The sequence below is a fragment of the Malaclemys terrapin genome, chromosome 9 (genome assembly GCF_027887155.1).
Source record: "Malaclemys terrapin pileata isolate rMalTer1 chromosome 9, rMalTer1.hap1, whole genome shotgun sequence".
NCBI classification, from domain to species: Eukaryota; Metazoa; Chordata; order Testudines; family Emydidae; genus Malaclemys; species Malaclemys terrapin.
Genome location: NC_071513.1, coordinates 84763879 through 84785346, shown reverse-complemented (window position 1 = coordinate 84785346; position 21468 = coordinate 84763879). Strand labels below are relative to the sequence as shown.

The following is a 21468-nucleotide window of genomic DNA, read 5'->3' as shown; positions in this document are numbered from 1 at the left end:
CCAGCGGTACAATTTAATGTGGGACCATGCCAGGTTGATGTGGGAAAGTCAGTCCAAAAACAAAGGGGAGGTCAGGATCCAAGGTGGGAACTGGTATAGCACCCTCAAAAGGCATGTTTGCATCCACTGGAGTATCTATGCGACCTCAGCAGTGAGGATGGGAGTGACTGACAATGCTTGTAACCTCTGCCTTTTGTACAGATCCTATCTCAGTGGTGAAGTCGAGAAACGGGCTGGTCGTTGAGGCCAGAAGTGCTTCCTTGCAATGGACGGAGCATAGAGGCCCAAGGACCTGAGGGTAGCCCTTGAGCCTTTCAGACCTTGGAATCTTCGACAAGGAGTCTTCGAAAGGGAGGTCCTGGATTAGCTGCTGGACCTCTTGAGGTCACCCCAAGGACTGTAGCCAAGAGCATCACCTCATGGACACTGCAGCGGCCATCAGCCTGGCTGCTGTGTCAGCTAAGTCGAGTGATGCCTGGAGAGAGGCTCTTGCAACATTCTTACCCCTCCTCTAAGAGGGCAGAGAATTCCTGCCTTGAGTCCTGAGGCATGGAGTCTTTAAATTTGGACAAGGAATCCCACAAGTTGTAATTGTATCTCCCCAGCAGGGCTTGCTGGTTTGAGATAAGTAGCTGAAGACCACTTGTGGAATAAACCTTCCTCCCAAACAGATAGAGTTTCTTTGCATCCTTCTGTTTGGGGGTAGCACTTGTTTGGCCCTGTCAATCCCTCTCATTGGCCGCCGATACAACTAGGAACTCAGGAGGGGTATAACAGTATAGGTACTCATATCTGTTGGCTGGCACATAATATTTCTTCTCTGCCCCCTTCAAAGGCAGAGGGAGGGAGAGAGAGAAGATGGGGTCTGCCAGAGGGCTTTGACTGGACCCATTTACCGCCTCGTTAATGGGTAGGGCCCACCTTAGATGGTGCTGCTGCAGCCAGAATGTCAATGAAGCTATGGAAGGATTCTTTGAGCTCCTCAATCTTTAGCCTCAGGTTAGACCTATCTGCTTCAGAAACTCCTGATGGACTCTGAAGTCATCTTGTGTCAGCGAGCCAGTTGGTCCCCAGATGGCCTTGTCTGGGGAAGAGGAAGAAGAGGCCTGTACCAGAGGCCTTCCTCTTCTTCAGCCTAAATTACCTTCCTGGGGTCCAGATCCTGCGTATCGGTATCGGGTTTGGTACCAGAGTGGTCCAGTACCCAGTGGAGCTGGGGCACTCCTCTCAGAAGCAATCAAGTTTGATTGGTGAGAAGATAGACCAGACCAGCTACCAGGGGGAAACCCCCATGCATTCCAGAATGGCCATTGCATAGGCCACTGTCCAGGTACTGGCAGGGGGACCCACACCGAGGTTCTGAAACACATAGGATAGGTACTGGTGGTGGCTCTTGGGTTGAGTGTAGGGCTCCACCTCTGGTTCAGACCACGAGTCCTCCTGAGGTGAGCACAGGGGAGCGGTACCCCTCCCCTCACTTCTGTTGTTTGGTGCCGAGGGCCTGTGGACCAATGGTGGACCGGAGATGACCTTAGAGGAAAGGAGGGTCGGCTTGCACTTAGAAGGTACTGAAGATTTCAGTGCTGGGATGGAGCTCAGAGCACCATGCTCTCTCCTGCTTGTGCTTATTGGAGCTGGCAGTTGTCCCATCGGAGACAGTGGTACCGGGAACGATAAGTCCCTGGCCACTGAAAAGGCCTCTGGAGTTGAAGGCACCACAATTTCACTGGCACCTTGATGATTTCCCAATGTTGGAAGGAAATCTTGCATCGGACTCAATGGTGCTGCCACAGGACTGGAGGTAGAGAAGTGGTCTAAGTTGAGTTCTATTCCACTGCCTTGGCTTTGCTTGCCTTTCTATCGGTGTGCTGCTTTTTATGCTTCTTCCTCAGCATCAGAGATGGAGCATGGTGCTGGGTTGCATGTGGTACCACAGGAGCACTTTGCATCGAGGGAGAAGTGCTTGGTGCTGAATCTGAGTTACTTAGACCTCCTTCGGAGCCAAGAGCAGCTTCAATTAGGATAGCTTTCAGTTTGCTCTCTGTCATCCTTTGTACGAGGCTTAAAGTCCTGACAAATTAGACAGAGCGCTCTCATGTGAGTCTCCCTCAGACACTTCAGACAACTGGAGTGCAGGTCACTCACCCGCATAGGCTTGCCACAGGAGGCAGAAGGTGTGAAGCCTGGGGACTGGGGCATGCCAGGCCCCAGGGGCAAAGGAAGTCCCTCAACGATAAGGGAGGGGTTCTAACTAGCTACACTAGTACTATTTAAAATATTTACAGTACAACTATACTAAGACTAAGTAACTAAGATACAGAGAAGAAAAAACATTGAAAATGTCTTGCTGAAGTAAGAGGAGTTGTTCCAGCAACCATTACGGGCGGTTAGAAGGAACTGAGAGAGTGCAGGGCCAGTGGTGCCCCTTCTATCAGCACATAAGTGCACATCACCAGAGAGTGCTAGAGCCAGCACAACAGGTGCCACTAAAGGAACAATCTCCAGCAATGGTGCACACAATGCATGCACACCTAACATGGAATGGACATGAGCAAGCACTAGAAGAAGCACAACCCATAGGAGACTACAGCTCATTTTCCCATAGCTGCATTGGCTCTTAAGTTTTAATAGTAGTTAAAGAAACTTTTGCTACTAAATTAAACAAATATGACTCAGTGTGTGTAGGGAGTACAAAGATCTATCGATTATGATGGGATCTATTTCCACGTTTTTCAGAGTGCAACTAAACTTAAATATATGTATAGAGACACAACATAAGGGGTGGGCAAACTTTTTGGCCCGAGGGCCACATTGGGGTTGCAAAACTGTATGAAGGGCTGGGTAGGAAGGCTGTGCCTCTCCAAATAGCCTGGCCCCTGCCCCCTATCCACTCCCTCCCACTTTCCACCTCCTGACTGCCCCGACCCATCCAACCCCCGCTGCTCCTTGTCCCCTAACCACCCCCTCGACTGCAACGCCTATCCAACCCCGCTGTTCCCAGTCCCCTGACTGCTCTGACCCCTATCCACACCCCTGCCCCTTGACAGGCCCCCCAGGATCCCACCCCTATCCAACCTCCCCCACCCCTTCCCGTGACCCCTATCCACATCCCTGTCCCTGCCAGGCCCCACTGGAACTGGACGCTTATCCAGCGCCCCCTCCCCCCCCGTCCCCTGACCACCCCCCAGAACCTCTGCCCCATCCAACTGCCCCTCGGGACTCCCTGCCCCTTATCCAGCCTCCCCACTCCTGCCCCCCTTACCATGCTGCTCAGAGCAGCATATCTGGCAGCCATGCTGCCCAGCAGGAGCCAGACACGGCGCCGCACTGTCCGTCAGGAGTGTGTAACCCTGCCGCCCAGATTGCTACCCATGTGGCGGAATGGCTGCGGGGGAGGCAGGACAATGGGGGAGGGGCCTGGAGCTAGCCTCTGTGGCCGAGAAGGACTGTCCTGCGCGCCGGATGTGGCCCGTGGGCCATAGGTTGCCCACCTCTGGACTACATCATAAAAATGAAACAGCTTCTGAATCAATGATTCTTAAATGAAATATGAAACTTAAGTCTAACCTGCTTTAGTTCCTGTTCAGCTTGAGGTAATTTTGTATTTAGCTCTTTGATACCAACTATCCTTTCCTTAAGGGTTCCTGAAGCTGTCTTTAGAGCCTCTTTTGTTTTATTTAACTGAGACACCGCTGTATTATGGTGACTGAGGTAGATATCAAGTTCCGATTGGGCTACATCCATCTTAGAACGTGCTTCATTCACTGTTTTGCTGAACTCCATAAGTTCTTTTTCTTTGCCCTGTAGAAATGGACAGTACATTACATTAGAAATAATTAAAATAAAAAAACTGAAAACTGGGGGGGATGACTGAGCTGCGTAAGGTAATATATTATATGTATAGCTGAGTGAGAAGCAGCAGCAGAGGAGAGGTGGCAGGCTCTTAATCTCTTGAACAGAAAGATATGGTGAATTTGGCATAAATGGGCTCAGTTAAATAAAAACTGGTACCCTATTGTCATAGTAGAAATCTGAATTGTGAATTTTGATGACAATCAGGAAGAACATATAAACCACAATCACTGCTAGATATCCATTCCCATCGCATCTTGGAATTGGGTCCAGTAATGTACTAAAGTGAAGTAAGGCATTTTGCTCTAATTAAATCAGAGTGATGTGGAAGCCACTGTTGTTTTTCCATACCAGCTTTATTCCAGTTACTCAACTGGCAAAAAAAACAAAACAAAACAAAAAACAAAAAAAAACAAACAAAAAAAAACTTAAAGAGATAGATGCTCTTCATGAATTAAACAGACAAACTGCATGGAGGTTTTCAAATACAAGAAAGAGTACAAAGATTATATAGCATAAAGCCAACTTCACACCCAGACAAGTTTTAAACAAAAATTACAGAATACTAGCTAATTACTGTAGTATTAATTAGGTGCTGAAATTTTTTTGACCAGCTCTCTTCAAATACTTTGACAGAAGAGTTTTCTGCTGGAAAATACAGTTTAGCTGAAATCCATACATATCATAGAAACAGGTCTATCTCAATTACATTTAATAGCAGAAAGTTAAAACAATTCATTTTGGTATGGTAAAATGTTTAATTTTGACTACAATAATTTTCAGCATTATTGAAACAAAGTGAGTCAATGGTTTCAAAGTGACATTTTTTAGAATTTCCTTTTTGTTCCGATTCAGAACAAAAACAAATCTTGAAACGTGAGAATTTCCCACAGAATGGAAATTCCATTTTCCAGCCTGCTCTATATTTGAAGCTAGTGCCTGAGAGAGCAATATTCCTGTACAAAATAGCTCCCGTGAAATATCTTTGAACCATCTAACTCATATTAATGTAAAAGTTAACAAATTAGTCTAAGCTTATGGACATCAAATGTTTCAAACCTCTTTCTCTTTCTGAAGTCCTTGTGTTTCCTGTTTAAGGCTATCCATAACTTGTTTTAATTTTTCTTCTTCTCGCTCTTTTTCCTTTTCAAGAACTTCTTTCTTAGATGATGCTTCACTGATAGTTGTCTCACTGTTGCTGGGTACACGTTTAAATTGTTCAACCTGTTAATGGAAAAAATTAAAAATTTCTTCCTTAACTGATACAAAAAGGAAAGTTTATTTTATCTTTAAGCTTTGCCTTCTTATGCTATGAACAATGAGGGAAACCTGAGGAAATGTAAACATCTATGAGCCCTGACATCACGCTGAGATTATCTACTACATCTACCTTCAGGATTGCAAATATCTCCCTGCTTCAGTGATGAAGTACATATATAAAGTATCTCTAAAGGACAGTTTTATTCACTAACATTGCTTTATGTAAATGAGCAAGAACAAAAGTTTTTTCGTTTCACCCTCTAAATTGCTATTTTGCAGGAGACCAGCACTCTAGAATTTGGGCTGAGGCTCCTTCTCATCTCTTTGGATTTCAGCTGATTGTCAAGCTTTTAATAGTATCACCTCCCAGAAGCCTCACTCAGTTCCAGTCAGAGACTTCTCAAGCACTAATCGAAACAAAATTCTGAACAAAACACACACGCACATTACTTCGATGGAGTTTCAGATTGGTCCTCCCTTCAAAGAAAGGAAACGTACATGATAGGACTGTAAGAATGACTGAAAAGGAGGCAGATTGGTGTCTCCTGTTGTACTTGGGCTGCGTCTTAGGAGAATAATTCGGCTGTCTCCCATAAGACTGTTTTCTCTGGAGCTGATAATGGTATGGTTTGTGATACAGGTTCCAGGTGTATATCCCTAACGAGTACAATGTAGCCTTAGAGCAGTGGTCCCCAAACTTTTTACGTCATGCACCCCCTTAACCCTGTTCCCTCCCTCCCCAGCTAGGATAAGGGCTGTGGCTGCTGCTGGGAGTGGGTTGGAACCATGACTGGGAGCCAGTGGCCAAGGCTGGGAGCAGGGCCTGGAGTGGAACTGTGGACAGGCCCGGAGCCGAGCGGGGCTGGGTGGCACTCCTTCCTAACCCCGCCATGGGGGCTGGTACAGGGGCATGCCCAACAGTTTGGGGACCACTTCCTTAGAATCTTAAGAAACAGAATGGTATGCTCACTGAGTAAATCCATCTCTTCAAAGGACTTTTATTGTGATTTGCACATCTCATTGAATGCCCAATGCCTTAATCCATCAAGCCCTTTTCTTTGTCACTGCTGTGGCCATGGATCCAGTCATCGTGTCTGAAGAGTCCGTTGTTGCTTGAAGGTTGTTTTGGTCATTAAGTTGCCCCCCTGCTTATCTTTCAGTTCTTTTCTGTTCTAAGGTGGCAACTTTGCCAGAAAGGATTTCACTTTCTCTTAGTTCAAAAAAATTATATTTAGCTAGACGAGCCTAGGGTAATTTGCCCCCTGAGGTGGAGGGGGGTGGAGAAGTAGGATTTGCTCTTGAAAAGGTCAAGTTCCTTTGAGTCCTTGTCCTTTGGGGTACTTTTGTTCAATTTTGATTTCTCCTGAACTGCTGAAACAACCAAGGAGCCTGGGTTGGAATGGCCACAGTAGTACTGAAACCTTTTTGGAGGGACTTCGTATTGCTTCTCCACACTTTTTATGGTAGGTGGTATTGTGGCAGGTATTTACCATAGGGTCCAAGCAGGTCAAGCAGTCTATTTATTGGAAAGGTGATTTGTCTGGGCCGGAAGTCGCCAATAAGTTGAGTAACATAAAAGATTTATCTTATGACAGATATGTCTATTTCTAGAGGGTCTGCAGTTCTCATAACTAGTTATTGAAATGACTGAAAATCTGGTGCTGGTATCCTGGCCACCACTTCATCAGGTGACAAGGAAGAAAAGTCTTTGGATGGTGAAGCAGAATGTTGTTGCTTCTTCTCCTGATGCTGTTTCTTCCTTTTAAGGGTTGGTGGATGGTTTGTCCTGGCATGCCACTGGGAAGTGTAATTTTTATCTCCTCCTGGAATGAGACAGAGATCTACTCCTGGAAGTGTGTGAAGGTTGATCTCAGTAAGTCATACAACTGACATGCTGTATGAATATGGCTGGCTTGTTTGATGATGGCCAATCCAATACGATTTCTAATGTAGTTAGAGCTCAGCACTATCATGAGCACCACCAAGACCTTCGGCATGCTTGGCCACAGATCTCAGGGAAGAAGATTCTCTGCTCAAAGGAGAAGAGAACATGTGCCTTAGGGATAGAGAGGAGAAGTACATTTTCTCGAGGGGCAGAGACCAGGTATATGGTGCTCTTGGTCACAGGGTCCTCACTGGTGCTGAGAACTGTGTCGGTACAGAGATAATTCTGGATTTCTCAAATGACATATCCTATAGTATCAGTGACTCTGCTAAAGGTATCAACACATTATCGATACAATGGGGGTGGTGCCGCAGAAAGTTTACTTGGTGCTGTGAAGGTAAAAGGCTCCTTGTTACTAGTATTCAATTTCATTTGGGGTTTAGTCGCTTTCTCCCTGGAGTCCTTGTGTGGTCTTTTCTTGTGGGAAGGCACGGAGTTCCATCTGGTGTCTCTGCCCTTATGTTTGGTGCCAATGGTTCTGGGCATTACATGTCTGCTGGACATAACATCTGAGAGTGCCTTGTCTGGTGGTATTTTGTGGGCTCTCTTATCCATCTATCCCTTATTTGAGGAGACAGTCACTGATTGCTTCAACAAGTAATGCTTTTGTTGAGCATTCTGTGACTTGCCAGTCCTAAAAGAAAACAACTGGCATTCAAAGCATCTCTTATGCCCATCCTTTAACAGGATTAGACTAACGCAAGAAGGACAGGGCTTGAAGCTTAAGAGCAGGCTTAGAGACCACTATGTTGAAATACCCTATACAGGCGGATCCAACCATCAGAAGCCAGCTCAGATGGGCTGAGCTCTCTGGTCTTCTCGAGGTGAAATAAAATTCTGAGGGGTTTTTAAGGGTTCTTGAAGGATTTAGCCAGAGCTAAGGACTAGAGGGTCAGACATTCACTGTGTTCTCTCATGCTACTATGGGCGGCAAGAGGGAAATGAGGGAGGGCAGCAGCCATACAACTCTTTATACCCTTGTATGGGAACATAAGGAGGCACAGGGCACTTGTGCACTATCATAGGATCCACACTGACATACATTTGAGGAAGACCTAGCAGTTCCCTAGATACCCCTGTGAAGGAACAGCAGTCCAGATGCTAAACTGGTGATCTGCATCACAGAACAGTAGTCCTGATCCTTTAGAAATATATAATTTTGGCCAACACACCCCCTTTTCTTCCTTTTCACAGCTATCACTGCCCTAAAATTTGGGTAATTTTGTATATTAGCCCTGGAGGGGACAACACCAGCTGCAGAATAGCTGCCTGAAGAGGTTGTTACTTCAGCAGCATGATTTTTTAAAATTATTCTTAACAACATTATTATATGGAATAAGCAGCCTAAGTTAAGTCCACCCTCACAGTTATGTCACATTTGGAATTCATGTGAAACCAGGAGTTCTGCTCTTAACAGCTATAAACTAACAAACTTCTAATGAATGGTGGCAGTGTTAAGCCCTTCTGTACCCTCTTTGCTGTGTGTGGCTCTACTGGCAACTTGTCCCAATAACTGAAATCAGGAGTCTGTTTCTCCTGAATAAGTCAATGATATCACAGATAGCTATTTACAAGGAAGTGCAACTTCTTACACTTACTTACTGGAGATAATATTCACAGCTGTAGGAGAAACACAAAATTTGTAGTGCCAGAAGTGAGCCACCTTGCGTCCAGGACAGGGAAACATCACATTTTTAAGCATGGATAGATATTTGAGCCCGGAGGGGACAGAGACAGTAAAATCATTACACTTGCTACAATAGAAGGGATGTTCCGTTTTCTTTGGCAACAATCAAGTTACTACACTGTTACCAGTTTGGCAATCAACCTGGTAGTTGGATCCATAGGCATGAAGGCTCAAGAAAATGATCTAGTTCCTTAGAAGCTGACTTGCCAAAAAAACAAACAAACAAACAAAAAAATTTGATATCATGAGCTTCATTCTCCACTCACTTTAAATGAGACAAGACCTCAATTTCTAGTTTAAAACAAATTTAAAAACTTTTCAGGCCTTCTTTTTATCATAAAGCAGCAAAATTTTTCTTTTGTAGGTTATATTAAAAAAACATTAGAGGCCCCCCAATCCAGAATAGATAAACAATTAAATATTTGGATGATAGTAAGAGTTGCAAGTTTCATAGATATACCTTTTCTTTATCCTTTTCAAGCTGCTTCAGAAGTTTTTTAGCTTTGCTTTTGGCATGTTTTAGTTTTTCCCTTACTGTAACATCCTGCAAATCCAGCTGAGTAAATTTCTCTTTGTTTTCCTCTATGAACTTTGTAATTTTATTGAGTTTTCTAAAAAGAGAAAAAGGTCAGTCACTTTTGTATTAAAATCATTTTCACCAAAAATTGGTTTAGTTAGTGAACTTCTATGAGGCCTTGAATTAAAAGTGGTGCTGTTTGTTTTTTATAAAAACATCCAGCTTTTTATTACATTCACTATTTCCCTGTAGCACTAGTGCTGCAGAAATAGAAGCACTGACTGTTTGTCAAGCAGCAAAAGCAATGCATAGCTGTGGAAAACAATGTTTTTTCCAATACACATTTGGCTAGCAATGCTCACTGATGAGTTCTCATGACCTCATGAGATAGGAGGGAGCCTGACGCTGTAATAAGAATATAGACTAAGTATTGGTAACCTCATCCATCCATTATGTAGCCAAATCAAGTTTTCCATTGTTCTACAACTGGATATAGAAATATTATAATTAAACTAAAGAAAAGATGTTAAACTGCTACATACATGTAATAATTCCCAGTCTGAACAGAAGAAGCAAATGCAAAAATAAGTAGGCTAGCTACACCAGATAAATGGACTGCAGTCCCTATTTAAAAAAAAAAAAAAAAACTCAGATGCAAAGACCATTCTCTGATGACAGGAAAGGGATTTGATTGCTAACTATGCATATCATCACCTAGTGATTAAAACATATTTTAGAAAGACATCCAGTCTTGATTTAAAAGCCTCCCAACTGATTTGAGAATTTATCATATCCCATGGTGCATATCCTTACTGTTAAAATTGGCTTTTTCTGTTTAACAAAAGAGCTCACCACTTAAAGGATATCTGAATGAGGACATTACTGTCTGGAAAACTTCTGCATTTAGACTCCACTCTCCTGAACTGAGCTCCTTCTGCAAACCAACCAGCTTTTATGTTTGAGAGTGCCTGTAATGGAGTTGCTTGATGAGGTACCAGATTGATCCCTATCTGACCAGCCTGATTGCTTCCTAATTGAGTGAATGAATACAGGTCCCCACCTACCATCATTTGTTGAGGTGGTTTTATTGAGGTAGTGACAAGGGTGGAATTGTTTATTACCCAACCTCTCCAGAAGACAGGAGTCTCTAGGTGGTCTTGAAGATTTAAAAGAATGTGCACAAATACATGGAGACTCCAGAAAGTTTGTCGCAATTTAGAATGTGTGATAAAACTTATTAACCTGTTCCATAACTATTGTTCTTTGAGATGTGTTGCACATGTCCATTCCACTTTCGTTGACTGAGCAGCCTGAGTATGGTTGTCAAAATCTTTCCCCCCTCATTGGTACCCTTGCAATTAGACAAAGGGCAGAGCCATCCCTGACACCCTTTCTTGCTGGAAACTCTGATGCAAAGGGGTAGGAAGGTAGGTCATGGAGTGGACATATGCAACACTCCTCAAAGCACAACAGGTATGGAACATGTTGGTAAGAAATGGTTATTCACTGTGGGCAATAACTGTGGGTCTTCGAGATATGTCCCCTGATGGGTATTCCAATATAGGTGCACTTGCGCTCGCTGCACCTTTGATCAGAGCAGTGTCTGAACAGCCCACGCATGAGTGTTATTCAGTTTCGTACTCCATGCTGTTGTTATATAGCACTGTGTAGATGAACTGCCCTCGGTTCCCTCTCTATCACAACTTCAAACCAATGGGAAAGGAGGGCAGGTAGTGGAGCACCCATAGAGATACATATGTCAAAGAACAACAGTTTCTGAACAGGATGAGCAACCATTTCTTCTTCTTTTAGTCATGTCCCTATGGGTGCTCCACTGCAGGTGACTAAAGCTCCCCCTACTTAAAGGGAACTGCTCGGTAGAGTCAAGTCTAGTATTGAAGAAAGTATAACTGAGGGCTGATCTACACTGGGGGCGTAGCTGAAGTCGAAGTATCTTGGATCGAATTACCTGGGGTCTACACAGCGCGGGATCGACGGCTGCGGCTCCCCCATCGACTGTGCTACCGTTGCTCGCTCTGGTGGAGTTCCGGTGTCGACGGTGAGTGCATTCGGGGATCAATATATCGCGTCTTAACGAGACACGATATATCGATCCCGGATAAATCGATTGCTACCCGCTGATACGGCGGGTAGTGAAGACGTACCCTTTATCAAATGCAGTATCAGAGGCTGAACTGTGAGTTATTGCAGGGGTTCTCAACCTTTTTCTTTTTGAGGCCCCCCCAACGTGCTATAAAAACTCCATGGCCCACCAGTGCCACAACCATATTTCTGAAAATATAAGCCAGGGCCAGAGTTAGAGAGTAGCAAGCAGGGCAATTGCCTAGGTCCTGTGAAGCTAAGTTGCCCAGGATTTGGCTTCAGCCGCAGGTAGAAGGGCTCAGGGCCCCGGGCTTTAGCCATGCACAATGGAGCTTTGGCTTTCTGCCTTGGGCCCCAGAAAGTCTAACACTGACCCTGCTTGGTGGACCCCCTGAAACCTGCTCGCGGCCCCTGATCCCTGGTTGAGAACCACTGAGTTTTTGCATGGACTTCTGTACATACCTTTGCTGAGCGCTAAGTCGCAGCTCTACATATTTCAGTGATGGGAACATATTTGAGAGAGGCTGTACAGAAGGAAATAGATCTCATACAGTGAGTCTGTAAGCCCAAGGGTGCTTGACGATTACAAGGTTGGTAGCAACAGCTAATGAAGTTGGATATCCACCTGTAAAGTATTTGTTTAGAGACTGCAGACCCTTGTGATCTGTCTGCAATTGAGACAAATTGTTTAGGGGTCTTTCTGAAAGGTTTAGCTGGTAATCCCTCAGAGTCTGAGGATGACTGTTTTCCAGAAAAAGATAAAAAAAAAAATAAAAAGCCAATTACACTGCTCTACAGCCAAAATGCTTCTGAAATAAATGTAGTCAAACTTTACTAATTCTGGGTCACTGAAAACGAAAGTGATGCTTAAAATTGTTGATTGGCCCTGGTTTTCAAGATATGCTATTGGGTCAGTATATACGACTCTTGACTTGGGAATGGCAGAGGATAAGTGAGTTATAAAGGGAAGGGATCTCAATTTAAACCAGAAATGACTAAAATACATCTTTGACTGGATCTATGAATAAATCTATGACTGGGTTTGGACAGTACTCTAGAAATCACACAGTGTCGTGCTCTCTTATTTGTCAGTGTTTGATTTTGCAAAGGGACACATTTCTGTTTAGCCAAAGCGAGCAGAGATGCCTCGTACTTGTGTGAACAGTGCAGATAACTTCTGCTATGTTTGTGGTGAAGTGACTTTTGCATCACAAAAGCGCAGTATAACCACTATGGTTAAGAAAGCCTATCACCTTTATTTTGGCTGCAAAATTGGAGATCAGGACAAGAGGTGGGCCCCACACATATGCTGCAACACTTGTGCAACAAATCTTCGCCAGTGGTTGAACAGGAAAAGGAAATCTATGCCTTTTGCAGTGCCAATGATTTGGAGAGAGCCAACAGATCATACCAGCAATTGTTACTTCTGCATGGTGCCTCCAGTTGGGAAAGGTGTGTCAAAGAAGAAAAAGTGGACTGTGCATTATCCAAACATTCCATCAGCTATACGCCCAGTAGTACCCCACGGAGAAGGACTGCCGGTTCCTTATGCACCAGAATCATTCTCACTTGAGTCAGACGAGGAAGAGGATGTAACTTCTGGTCCTGAACCATCAATGTCACAGGACCCACATTTTCTCCCATCCTCTTCCTCTGAACCACATCTCATAATACAAAGTGAACTGAATGACCTCGTCAGGGATTTGGAACTACCCAAGAGTAAGGCAGAGCTGTTGGGCTCCAGACTACAGCAGTGGAATCTCCTGGCAGGTGATGCTAGGGTTTCCGTGACCATCAAAAGGATCTTGTCCCATTCTTCTTCATGGAAGGTGATCTTGTAGCCTGCAACAACATCGATGGTGTGATGGCAGCCCTCAACATGGTTCACGATCCAGATGAGTGGAGACTGTTCACTGATTCATCAAAGACGAGTCTTAAAACTGTTTTACTGCATAATGGCAATGTTTTGCCATCAATTCCAGTTGGTCAGGCAGTCCATATGAAGGAAACCTATGACAACATGAAACAACTTTTGAGGTGCATAAACTATGACCAGCATCAGTGGCAGCTTTGTGGCGATTTGAAGGTTGTTGCTCTCTTGCTTGGTCTGCAGACTGGATACACAAAGTACTGCTGTTTTCTCTGCGAATGGGATAGTCGTGCAAGAGACTCTCACTACATGAAGAAAGATTGGCCACTCTGACAGTCATTGGAGCCTGGGAGGAAAAGTGTTCAGCATCCACTACTTGTTGAATCAAGGAAGATTTTGTTACCACCCTTACACATCAAGCTGGGTCTGATGAAGAACTTTGTCAAGGCCATTGACAAAACACAAGCAGCTTTCAAGTACCTCCGTGGAAAATTTCCAAGGTTAAGTGAAGCTAAGGTAAAGGAAGGTGTCTTTATTGGTCCTCAGATTCGTGAACTTCTTCGAGATGATGCATTTGACCATGCACTGTGTGGCAAGGAAAAGACGGCATGGAAAGCCTTCCAGTTAGTGGCAATCAATTTTCTCTGAAACAACAAGGCAGACAACTACAGGTTGTTGGTGGAAAACCTCCTCAAGGCCTACAAAAGCCTTGGTTGCAACATGTCACTAAAGATACAGTTTTTGCACTCTCATCTAGATTTTTTTCCACCGAACTGCGGAGCGGTGAGCAACGAGCACGGCGAGCGATTTCACCAAGACATTGCAACAATGGAGAAACGCTATCAGGGCAAATGGAGCCCATCAATGCTTGCAGACTATTGCTGGACAGTGACAAGAGATGCTCCATTTAATGAATACAAGAGACAAGCCAAATAGGACTAATGTACATAATAGTTTTTTGCCTTTTGTTTCATAATACATTTTATTTATATAACCCTTTTGCTGATTTTAAAGTGTTACATAAACAGGACAGGTGAAATATTATCATGTAAAGCAACCATAAACACATGAAAAGACCTAGGTTTACAATTTATGATTAAAACTCTACTATCTACACAATATACATAGACATAAAATGTAAAAACGTAAATATCTTAGAAACAGTTGCCAATCAGTTGTTTTAATGGTCATATCTGAATTCAGCACATCAAAATACATAATAAATAGCACATTTTATCTCTGAAGCAGACGACTTCTCAAAAATTGTAGACCAGTGTTATTGCTGGTGGATCTGCAGGTGGCTATTGAGACCAATCTGGAATCCACCGATCTTGTCACAGTTGGTGCAGACATTTCCCAGTGGAAGGGGTGGATCTGGATCGCTGAGTCAAGCTGCGGTGTATTCTTTCCTCCTTTCCCATTTCCTATTGTCTCTGTTGGACCTTGAAATACTGGGATCCTTGCCACAAGGTCATTTTCCATTTTGGTCGGTCAAAGGCTTGAATTTCCCATAAGTTTATTGTCAATACTGCACTTCATGTTGGTTTTGAGGGTATTTTTGAAATGCTTTTTTTGCCTTCCTCTCCTCAGTTGTGAGAACATGACCTGCTTCAGGAGTCAATTGTCTGGCATTTGAAGAACATAACCAGCCCAACAAACCTGTTGGCAGATGATCATAGCTTCAATGTGAGAGGTTTTGGCTTGGGACAGAACATTGCTGTTGGTGTGTTGGTCTTCCCCCTTGATTCAGAAGATCTTGTGGTACAGGGATAACCAACTGGAATCTGAGAAGCTTGCTTTGATTCTTGATGTCGTGATCTTCAAAGACACGTTCTCTCAAGTATTTGAAAACTGCACTGGCACATTGGAGGCAGTGTTGAATTTCCTTGTCAATGTCAGCTTTCTGCAACAGATGACTGCCAAGGAAAGGAAGTGCTGGATGTTCTCCAGGGTGTGTCTGTTGATCTGAATTACAGGAGCATGATCCTGGTGATTCGGAGCCTGCTGCTGGAGTACTTTAGTGTTCTAGATGTTGAGTGTCAGGCTGAGTTGGTTGTAGGCCTCAGAAAAAATGACAAATTTTTAAAGATCTTCTTCCAAGTGGGCGCACAGGGCACAGTTGTCTGCATATGGGAGTTCATTGACTGATTTACTGATAGTCTGTCTTGGATCAGAGGTGACTGAGGTTGAAGAGCTTGCTGTTCATTCTATATTGTATGTCAAATCAAAATAGAAGCTTGTCAGTGATGAGAAAGAGGATGACAACAAGAAAGATGGAGAATGGGGTTGAAGCGAAGACACAGCCTTGCTTGACTCCTGTCTTGACTAGGAAGGGGTCCATTTCAGATCCAATGCTGACAACTGTCACAAGCATGTGGTGAAGACGTCATAGTTGGTAATTCAAAATGGTCTGAATCAGCATTGCAATTCTGGGAGGATTTCCGCAGCAAGAAGCAGCAGGTGTTTGAAGAGAAATCTGGCGAGAAGCTTTTTGGAGGTGGACAACAGGGCAATTCCTGTCAAGATAGAAAGCCACGGCTCTCTTGACATCATATGTGGGTAACAATGCCTCTTATTTGCCCTAGGTGTGGACAGAAGATTGGGAGGTGAATGGATTGGTTAACATGGAACTCTGAAGGTATTTTTGGTAAAAACTTGAAGTGTGGTCATAATGTGACCTTGTCTTTGAAAGATAGTGTGAAAACAGGGGTATGCCATAAGGGCTCCTATTTCCCCAACTCATCCAACTGACATGATGGCTACCAGAAATACTGTTTTCATCGACAAATGGAGGAGTGAGCAGGTAAACTATTGTTTCAAGTAGAGATCTCGTAAGACATTTTAAAACCAGATGGAGGTCCCAAACCAGAGTAGAATGGTTTGACTGGTGGAAAGAGATTAGAGTCCTCTGAGAAACTTCATTGTTACTGGGTAAGCAAATATGGAATAACCCTCTGTTGGAGAATGGAAGCCAGGATGGTTGGAAGATGGACTTGAATAGAACTTGAGAACAGCCCTGAGTTTGGTTGTTCTAGGATGTACTCTGTATACCTGACAGCAATGACGTTGTCAGTGGAATGTGTTTGAGGTCACACCAGTGGGCAAATCTTGTCCATTTCTGTTAGTGTGTAAATGGGCTTTTTGCTGTGTAATAGCACTCTTTTTTACTTACGCTGAATAGGTAGTCTCTAATCCCATGAACCACCGACCAGCTACCTTTGAGGCAAAGAACCCCAAGATTGGGGTGAAGGATCTTCCTGCCTTCCTGGGAGAAGAGATGAGGAGCAGCCTGGAGAGTGATTGGTGAGTAAATGGCCAGCTGTATGAGGTAAGGAAACCATGTTTATCTGGGCCATGTCAGGACTATTAGAATAACTCTGGCTTTGTCTTTATTATTATTATTTTGAGTAGAACTCTGGATATTAGAGGAATCATAGGGAACGCATAAAGTAGACCTGACAACCAGGGAAGGTGAAAGTCATCCCCCAAGGATCAGTGACCCTGCCCACCTCTGGAGAAGACTGGACACATTTCTTGTATACCAAAATGGTGAGCAGGTCTATTGGAGTGATGCCCCTTTGTTGGAATATGTGGCGAAGTATGATGGAAACTATCTCCCACTTGTGGTCTTGAGAGAAGTGCCCACTGAGTGTGTCCGCAGTTACATTCTGAACTCCTGGGAGCAAAATTGCTGAGAGGAGTATCTGATGGCATGTACACAATTCCAAATCTTGACAGCGTCAGCGCAGAGGTAGGGGGACCTTTCTGGTTGATATAGAACATGAATGACATGTTGTCCATCATGACCTTTAGGTGTTTGCCCCGATCAGTGGCAGAACTGGAGACAGGTGTATCTGACTGCCCTGAGTTCCAGAAGCTTGATGGGCAGAGGGGTTTCCTGAGGCATCCCCCTGCCCTGGGCCACGGAGGTGTCTAAATGTACTCCCTTCCCCAGTAGGGATGCATGCGTCGTAATGATAACTGCAGAGGGAGGACAGATGAAAGGGATTCTTGCACAAATGTTCTGAGGGTATTTCCACCAACTGAGAGATTCCTTTATGAAAGTGGGTATGGATAGTTAGTGTAGGTAGACTGTGTCTGTTTGGTGAATAAACAGCCCTAAGCCACCCTTGAAGGCACTGCATTTGCAGTCTTGTGGGGTCTATAATTAAAGTACCATCTGCCATATGACTCAACAGCTGAATACATTTCTTGACTGGAGTTTGAGGAATGATTTGGATTGTATTGATTACGTTGGCTCAGGCCACTAATTTGTGCATTGGAAGGTAGGCTCTTGCTGTTACTGAATTGAGATGAGAATCTATGAATTCTAACTTTTGCACAGGAGTGAAGATGGACTTTTGAATGTTCTATTACAGGCCCAATTTGAGAAAGAGGCCTACGGCATCACATGTTGCCCATGAAGTTACATCCAAGGAGCACCTCTTCAGAAGCCAATCGTCTAGGTTTGGGAACACCAGAATTTCTTTTCTGAGGAGGTGTGCTGCTAGTACTGACATGAGCTTTGAAAACTCTTGGAGCAGATGACAGGCCAAAAGAGAGCACCCCGTACTGAAAATGGAAAATGTAGGAATTTTCTGTGCAATGGGTTGATCGCGATATAGAAATGTGCATCCTAAAGGTTGAGGGCTAAGAACCAATCCCCTTGGTTTAGTGATGGAATTATTGCTACAAGTGTGTCTTCACAAAGGTGCTGAGTAGCCTGTAAACTAGGATGGGTCTCAAGCTGCAAGTAAAACCCCTTCCCTCTCTGCTGCTTGGGAACTGGTTCTATAGAAACCAAGAGTAGAAGAGAGTCTATTTCCTGTGATAGCAGGTTCTTGTGAGGGGGTCTCTGAAGAGGAACAGGGAAGGAAAGAGCCAGACAGAAGAGAATGGAAGTGAATGGAGTACCCAGTGGAAATTATCTCCAAAACCCACCCGTCTATAGTAATAGCCTCCTATGCCTGCCAGAAGTGGTAAAGGTAGGTGAAATATTGCAGTTGGTATGAAAGGGGATGTCAGCTCAGGACCTCGACTATCCTATCCAAATAGGTGCTTTGAGGTAGAGGATTGGGAAGTTGAAGGTTGGGTGAGTGGTTTTCTCCTCTGGAACCTCTGTCTCTTGCATTGAGGTTCATATGATCTCTGGGAACCCAAGAACTGGGTGGGGGCAGGATCTCTGCGCTGTCTGAGACCCACTAAACTCTATCAGGTAGATGTATAGATCTCCAAAGAACGTAAAGTGGCCCTGGAGTCCTTCAATGTGTGCAGTGACTCATCTGTGCTGTCAGTGAACAGTAAGTGCCATCAAAAGAAAAAGTCTTGAATTGTTTTCTGGGCCTCCACTGGAAATACTCAAGAGGTGAAACCAGGAGGCCATCCTCATAAGTACTACCCCAGAAATCAAATGAATGACAGTATCAAGAGAGACCTGCAGAGATGTTCTGGCAAGCACCTGGTCTTCCGCAATAATTGACTGGAATTGCTCTCTGTTTTGCTGGTAGATGCTCAATAAAGGAGTTCAGCTTAGTATAAATTTGTATGGTTGCATGTCACCATTAATACCTGATATTTGGCAATTCTGAATTGCAAAGTGGCTGATGAATATGATTTTCTACCGAACAGGTTGAAGCGTTCATGATATTTATCATAGGGCATAGTGCTGCCATGTTCGTTAACTGCCTCAACCACTAAGGAGTCAGGAGAGGGATAAGAAAATACAAATTCCGAGTTCTTAGAAGGGACATAATATTTTTTGTCCGCTCTTTAGCACATGGACAGAATTGAGGCTAGGGTGTGCCAAATGACCTTTGCATGGTCCAGGAGGGCTTCGTTAACAGGCATGGCGATGTGGGCAGATGATGCTGGATGAAGGATGTCAAGCAGCTTATGATATGGTTCTTTAACCTCCTCAAGAGGTATCTGCAAAAGAATTTATAACCCACTTGATAAGGTCCTGGAACTATTTAAAATAATCAGCCACGGATGGTGGGGGTGGTATGACCACTTCATCTGGGGATGAAAAAGATATGTTGGCTGGTGGAGAGATCTCTTTATTAGCCCTAGCTTCCAGTTCCTCAAAGTTTTCTTCCTTAGGTTAAAAGAACAGGAGTACTTGTGACACCGTAGAGACTAACGCATTTATTTGAGCATAAGCTTTCGTGGGCTGGTTAGAGTGTTCTGGACAGGGAGGGTGATGAAGGCTGTTGATCTCTGTGGTCGGTGGTGCTTGAGGCCCTAGAAAATTGCTGGCAATAGGCTCCCAGTATGGCCAAGAAGGTGGTACATATGGCACGGGTAGTCACCCATGGGTGCTGGTACCAGCAAGATGGTGGTTGTGGATGTCTTTCATGAATGAGATCAACTTCCTCAGAGACCTCTGGAAAAGAGTCTCTATAGGGATGGAGTGGAGAACCTTGGACAGATATGTGAGAGACTGAGGCAAGATCTTCATCAGAATTCCCCTCTTCCAAGTCACTCTGAAACGGAGGAGCACCAGAAGAAACATGAGGTGAAACTGTTGGTACTGAGTGAATGTCTGGAGATCTGGAGGTCCTGAGAATATTGGAGCTGAGCAAAGGTAAGTAGGACATCTGAGTGAAAGCAAAACTCTTGCAGTACTGAGAGTGTTGTCCCATGTCCATGGCCTGTGCCACAGTGATGGCTGAGGGAGTTGATGGTACCATGAATCTCGACCACTCCAAGGGGAGTCCAGATAAAGCCTGAGGGGGCTTCTTTGGTAGCGAGTGAGAAGAGGTAGTGCTCTTCTTGCCACCTCACTCCATTGACTATACTGATAACCTCTTGGAGCCCAGGACTTTACAATCCTTAGGCTTAACTGTTCCCTTGATACCTGAGGAACCACCAGCCTCATCAGTACCAGATCAGACAGCACTGGGTGCTGAAGTGGCTGAAGTTATCAGAAATTGCGACTTCTTTCAGGTACAGCCTCAAACCTGGAGAACTCAATGGACAGTCTTTGGGAATCTTATGAGAGGAATCTTGTCTCTTCCTCTTAGATGTCCTCAAGGAGTGCAGTTCGGAGATGGGGGAGGCAGCGAAAAGGGACAGGAAAGTGGAAAACCAGTGCTGCCAAGGCTACACTGGGGCCATACATATTACTTGAGCATAGTGGTGCATGATTTTTAGCTAAATTCTGAAGTGGAATTGGTGGGAAAGCATCCAGGAACTTGCCCATCCAGGGCAACAGGAAAGCTTCCAAGAGGGGGACAACCTGGGATTGTGACCTTGCAGGTAGCAAAAGTGCTGCCAATTCCTGTTGGTTATTGTTGGAAACAGGTTATTGTTGGAAATGGGGGAATCTCCCATGGATGGAAAATGCCCGTGGCTACATTTGGACATAGAGAACATTTGTGGCAATTCATAAACAATCTGCTTAGGTGTTCTGCAAGCTTATTTTGCACCCACCAAAAATAAGAAGCTGTGAGGTCGATCAAAGTGGCAATGCAAAAGTCCAAGTTGCATTGTCTCTTGGCAGAGCTGGGGCAAGTGGGCCCCTCCCTGCTTGTTGAGACAGATCACCACCATTGGCTCCTACCCTTGATATGGGGTAAGAAAGCTTGACACACGAGTAGGATAGCTCTCACTCCCTTATATTTATAGGTCACGATACCCTTTGTGGATCATAACCCCTGCCTCTGAAGAGAACCCAGATGAGCCCCCCATCCCAGAGTGGACATATCTGTCACTAACATCAATGAAGGCAGAGGTGGGACAAAGGAAACACCTACACATACACTAACAGTGTTCATCCACCAGTCAAGAGAAGCTAAAATCTGAGAGGGTAACCTTACTCCAAGGCTTAGAGAGTGTTGGCTCAGAGCAAATATGGAGGCCAGCCAGTCTGTCATTCCCTGAGGCACAATCTGGTATGTTGGACTGCATTTGTGCAAGAGGTCATGTGCCCCAGATGCCTCATATGATTCCATGCTGTCGTAGTTAGGTGAACCTTGAGAACAAAGACGATGGATTCAATTATCTGAAACGTTGACCACAGAAGGAAAGCTATGGCTTGAGTCAAGTTCAGAACTGACGGTATGAATTCTATCCTCTGCACTGAGGAGAGGACAGACTTCTCTGTGTTGATTAACAGTCCCACAGCATTGAAGGTTGACTGGATAAGAGAGAAACTGGATTGTAACTGAACTCTTGATTGGATTCTTACCAACCAGTTGTCCAGGTAGAGAGACACTTGCACACCCAATTTCCTC

The 21468-nt window shown here is 44.4% G+C and overlaps 1 protein-coding gene across 5 annotated transcripts in view; it reads right to left on the bottom strand.

Moving 5' to 3' along the window:
• The window catches only part of SMC4 (structural maintenance of chromosomes 4), a 103097-nt gene that overhangs the window by 37033 nt on the left and 44596 nt on the right, over positions 1 to 21468 (bottom strand). For all 5 annotated transcript variants that reach the window (XM_054040383.1, XM_054040385.1, XM_054040388.1 and 2 more), the window contains 3 exons: positions 9205 to 9355; positions 4912 to 5076; positions 3568 to 3801 (listed from right to left, as the gene is read on the bottom strand). In XM_054040383.1, the coding sequence (XP_053896358.1) occupies positions 3568 to 3801; positions 4912 to 5076; positions 9205 to 9355 (550 nt within the window). The remainder of the gene's footprint in view (positions 1 to 3567; positions 3802 to 4911; positions 5077 to 9204; positions 9356 to 21468) is intronic.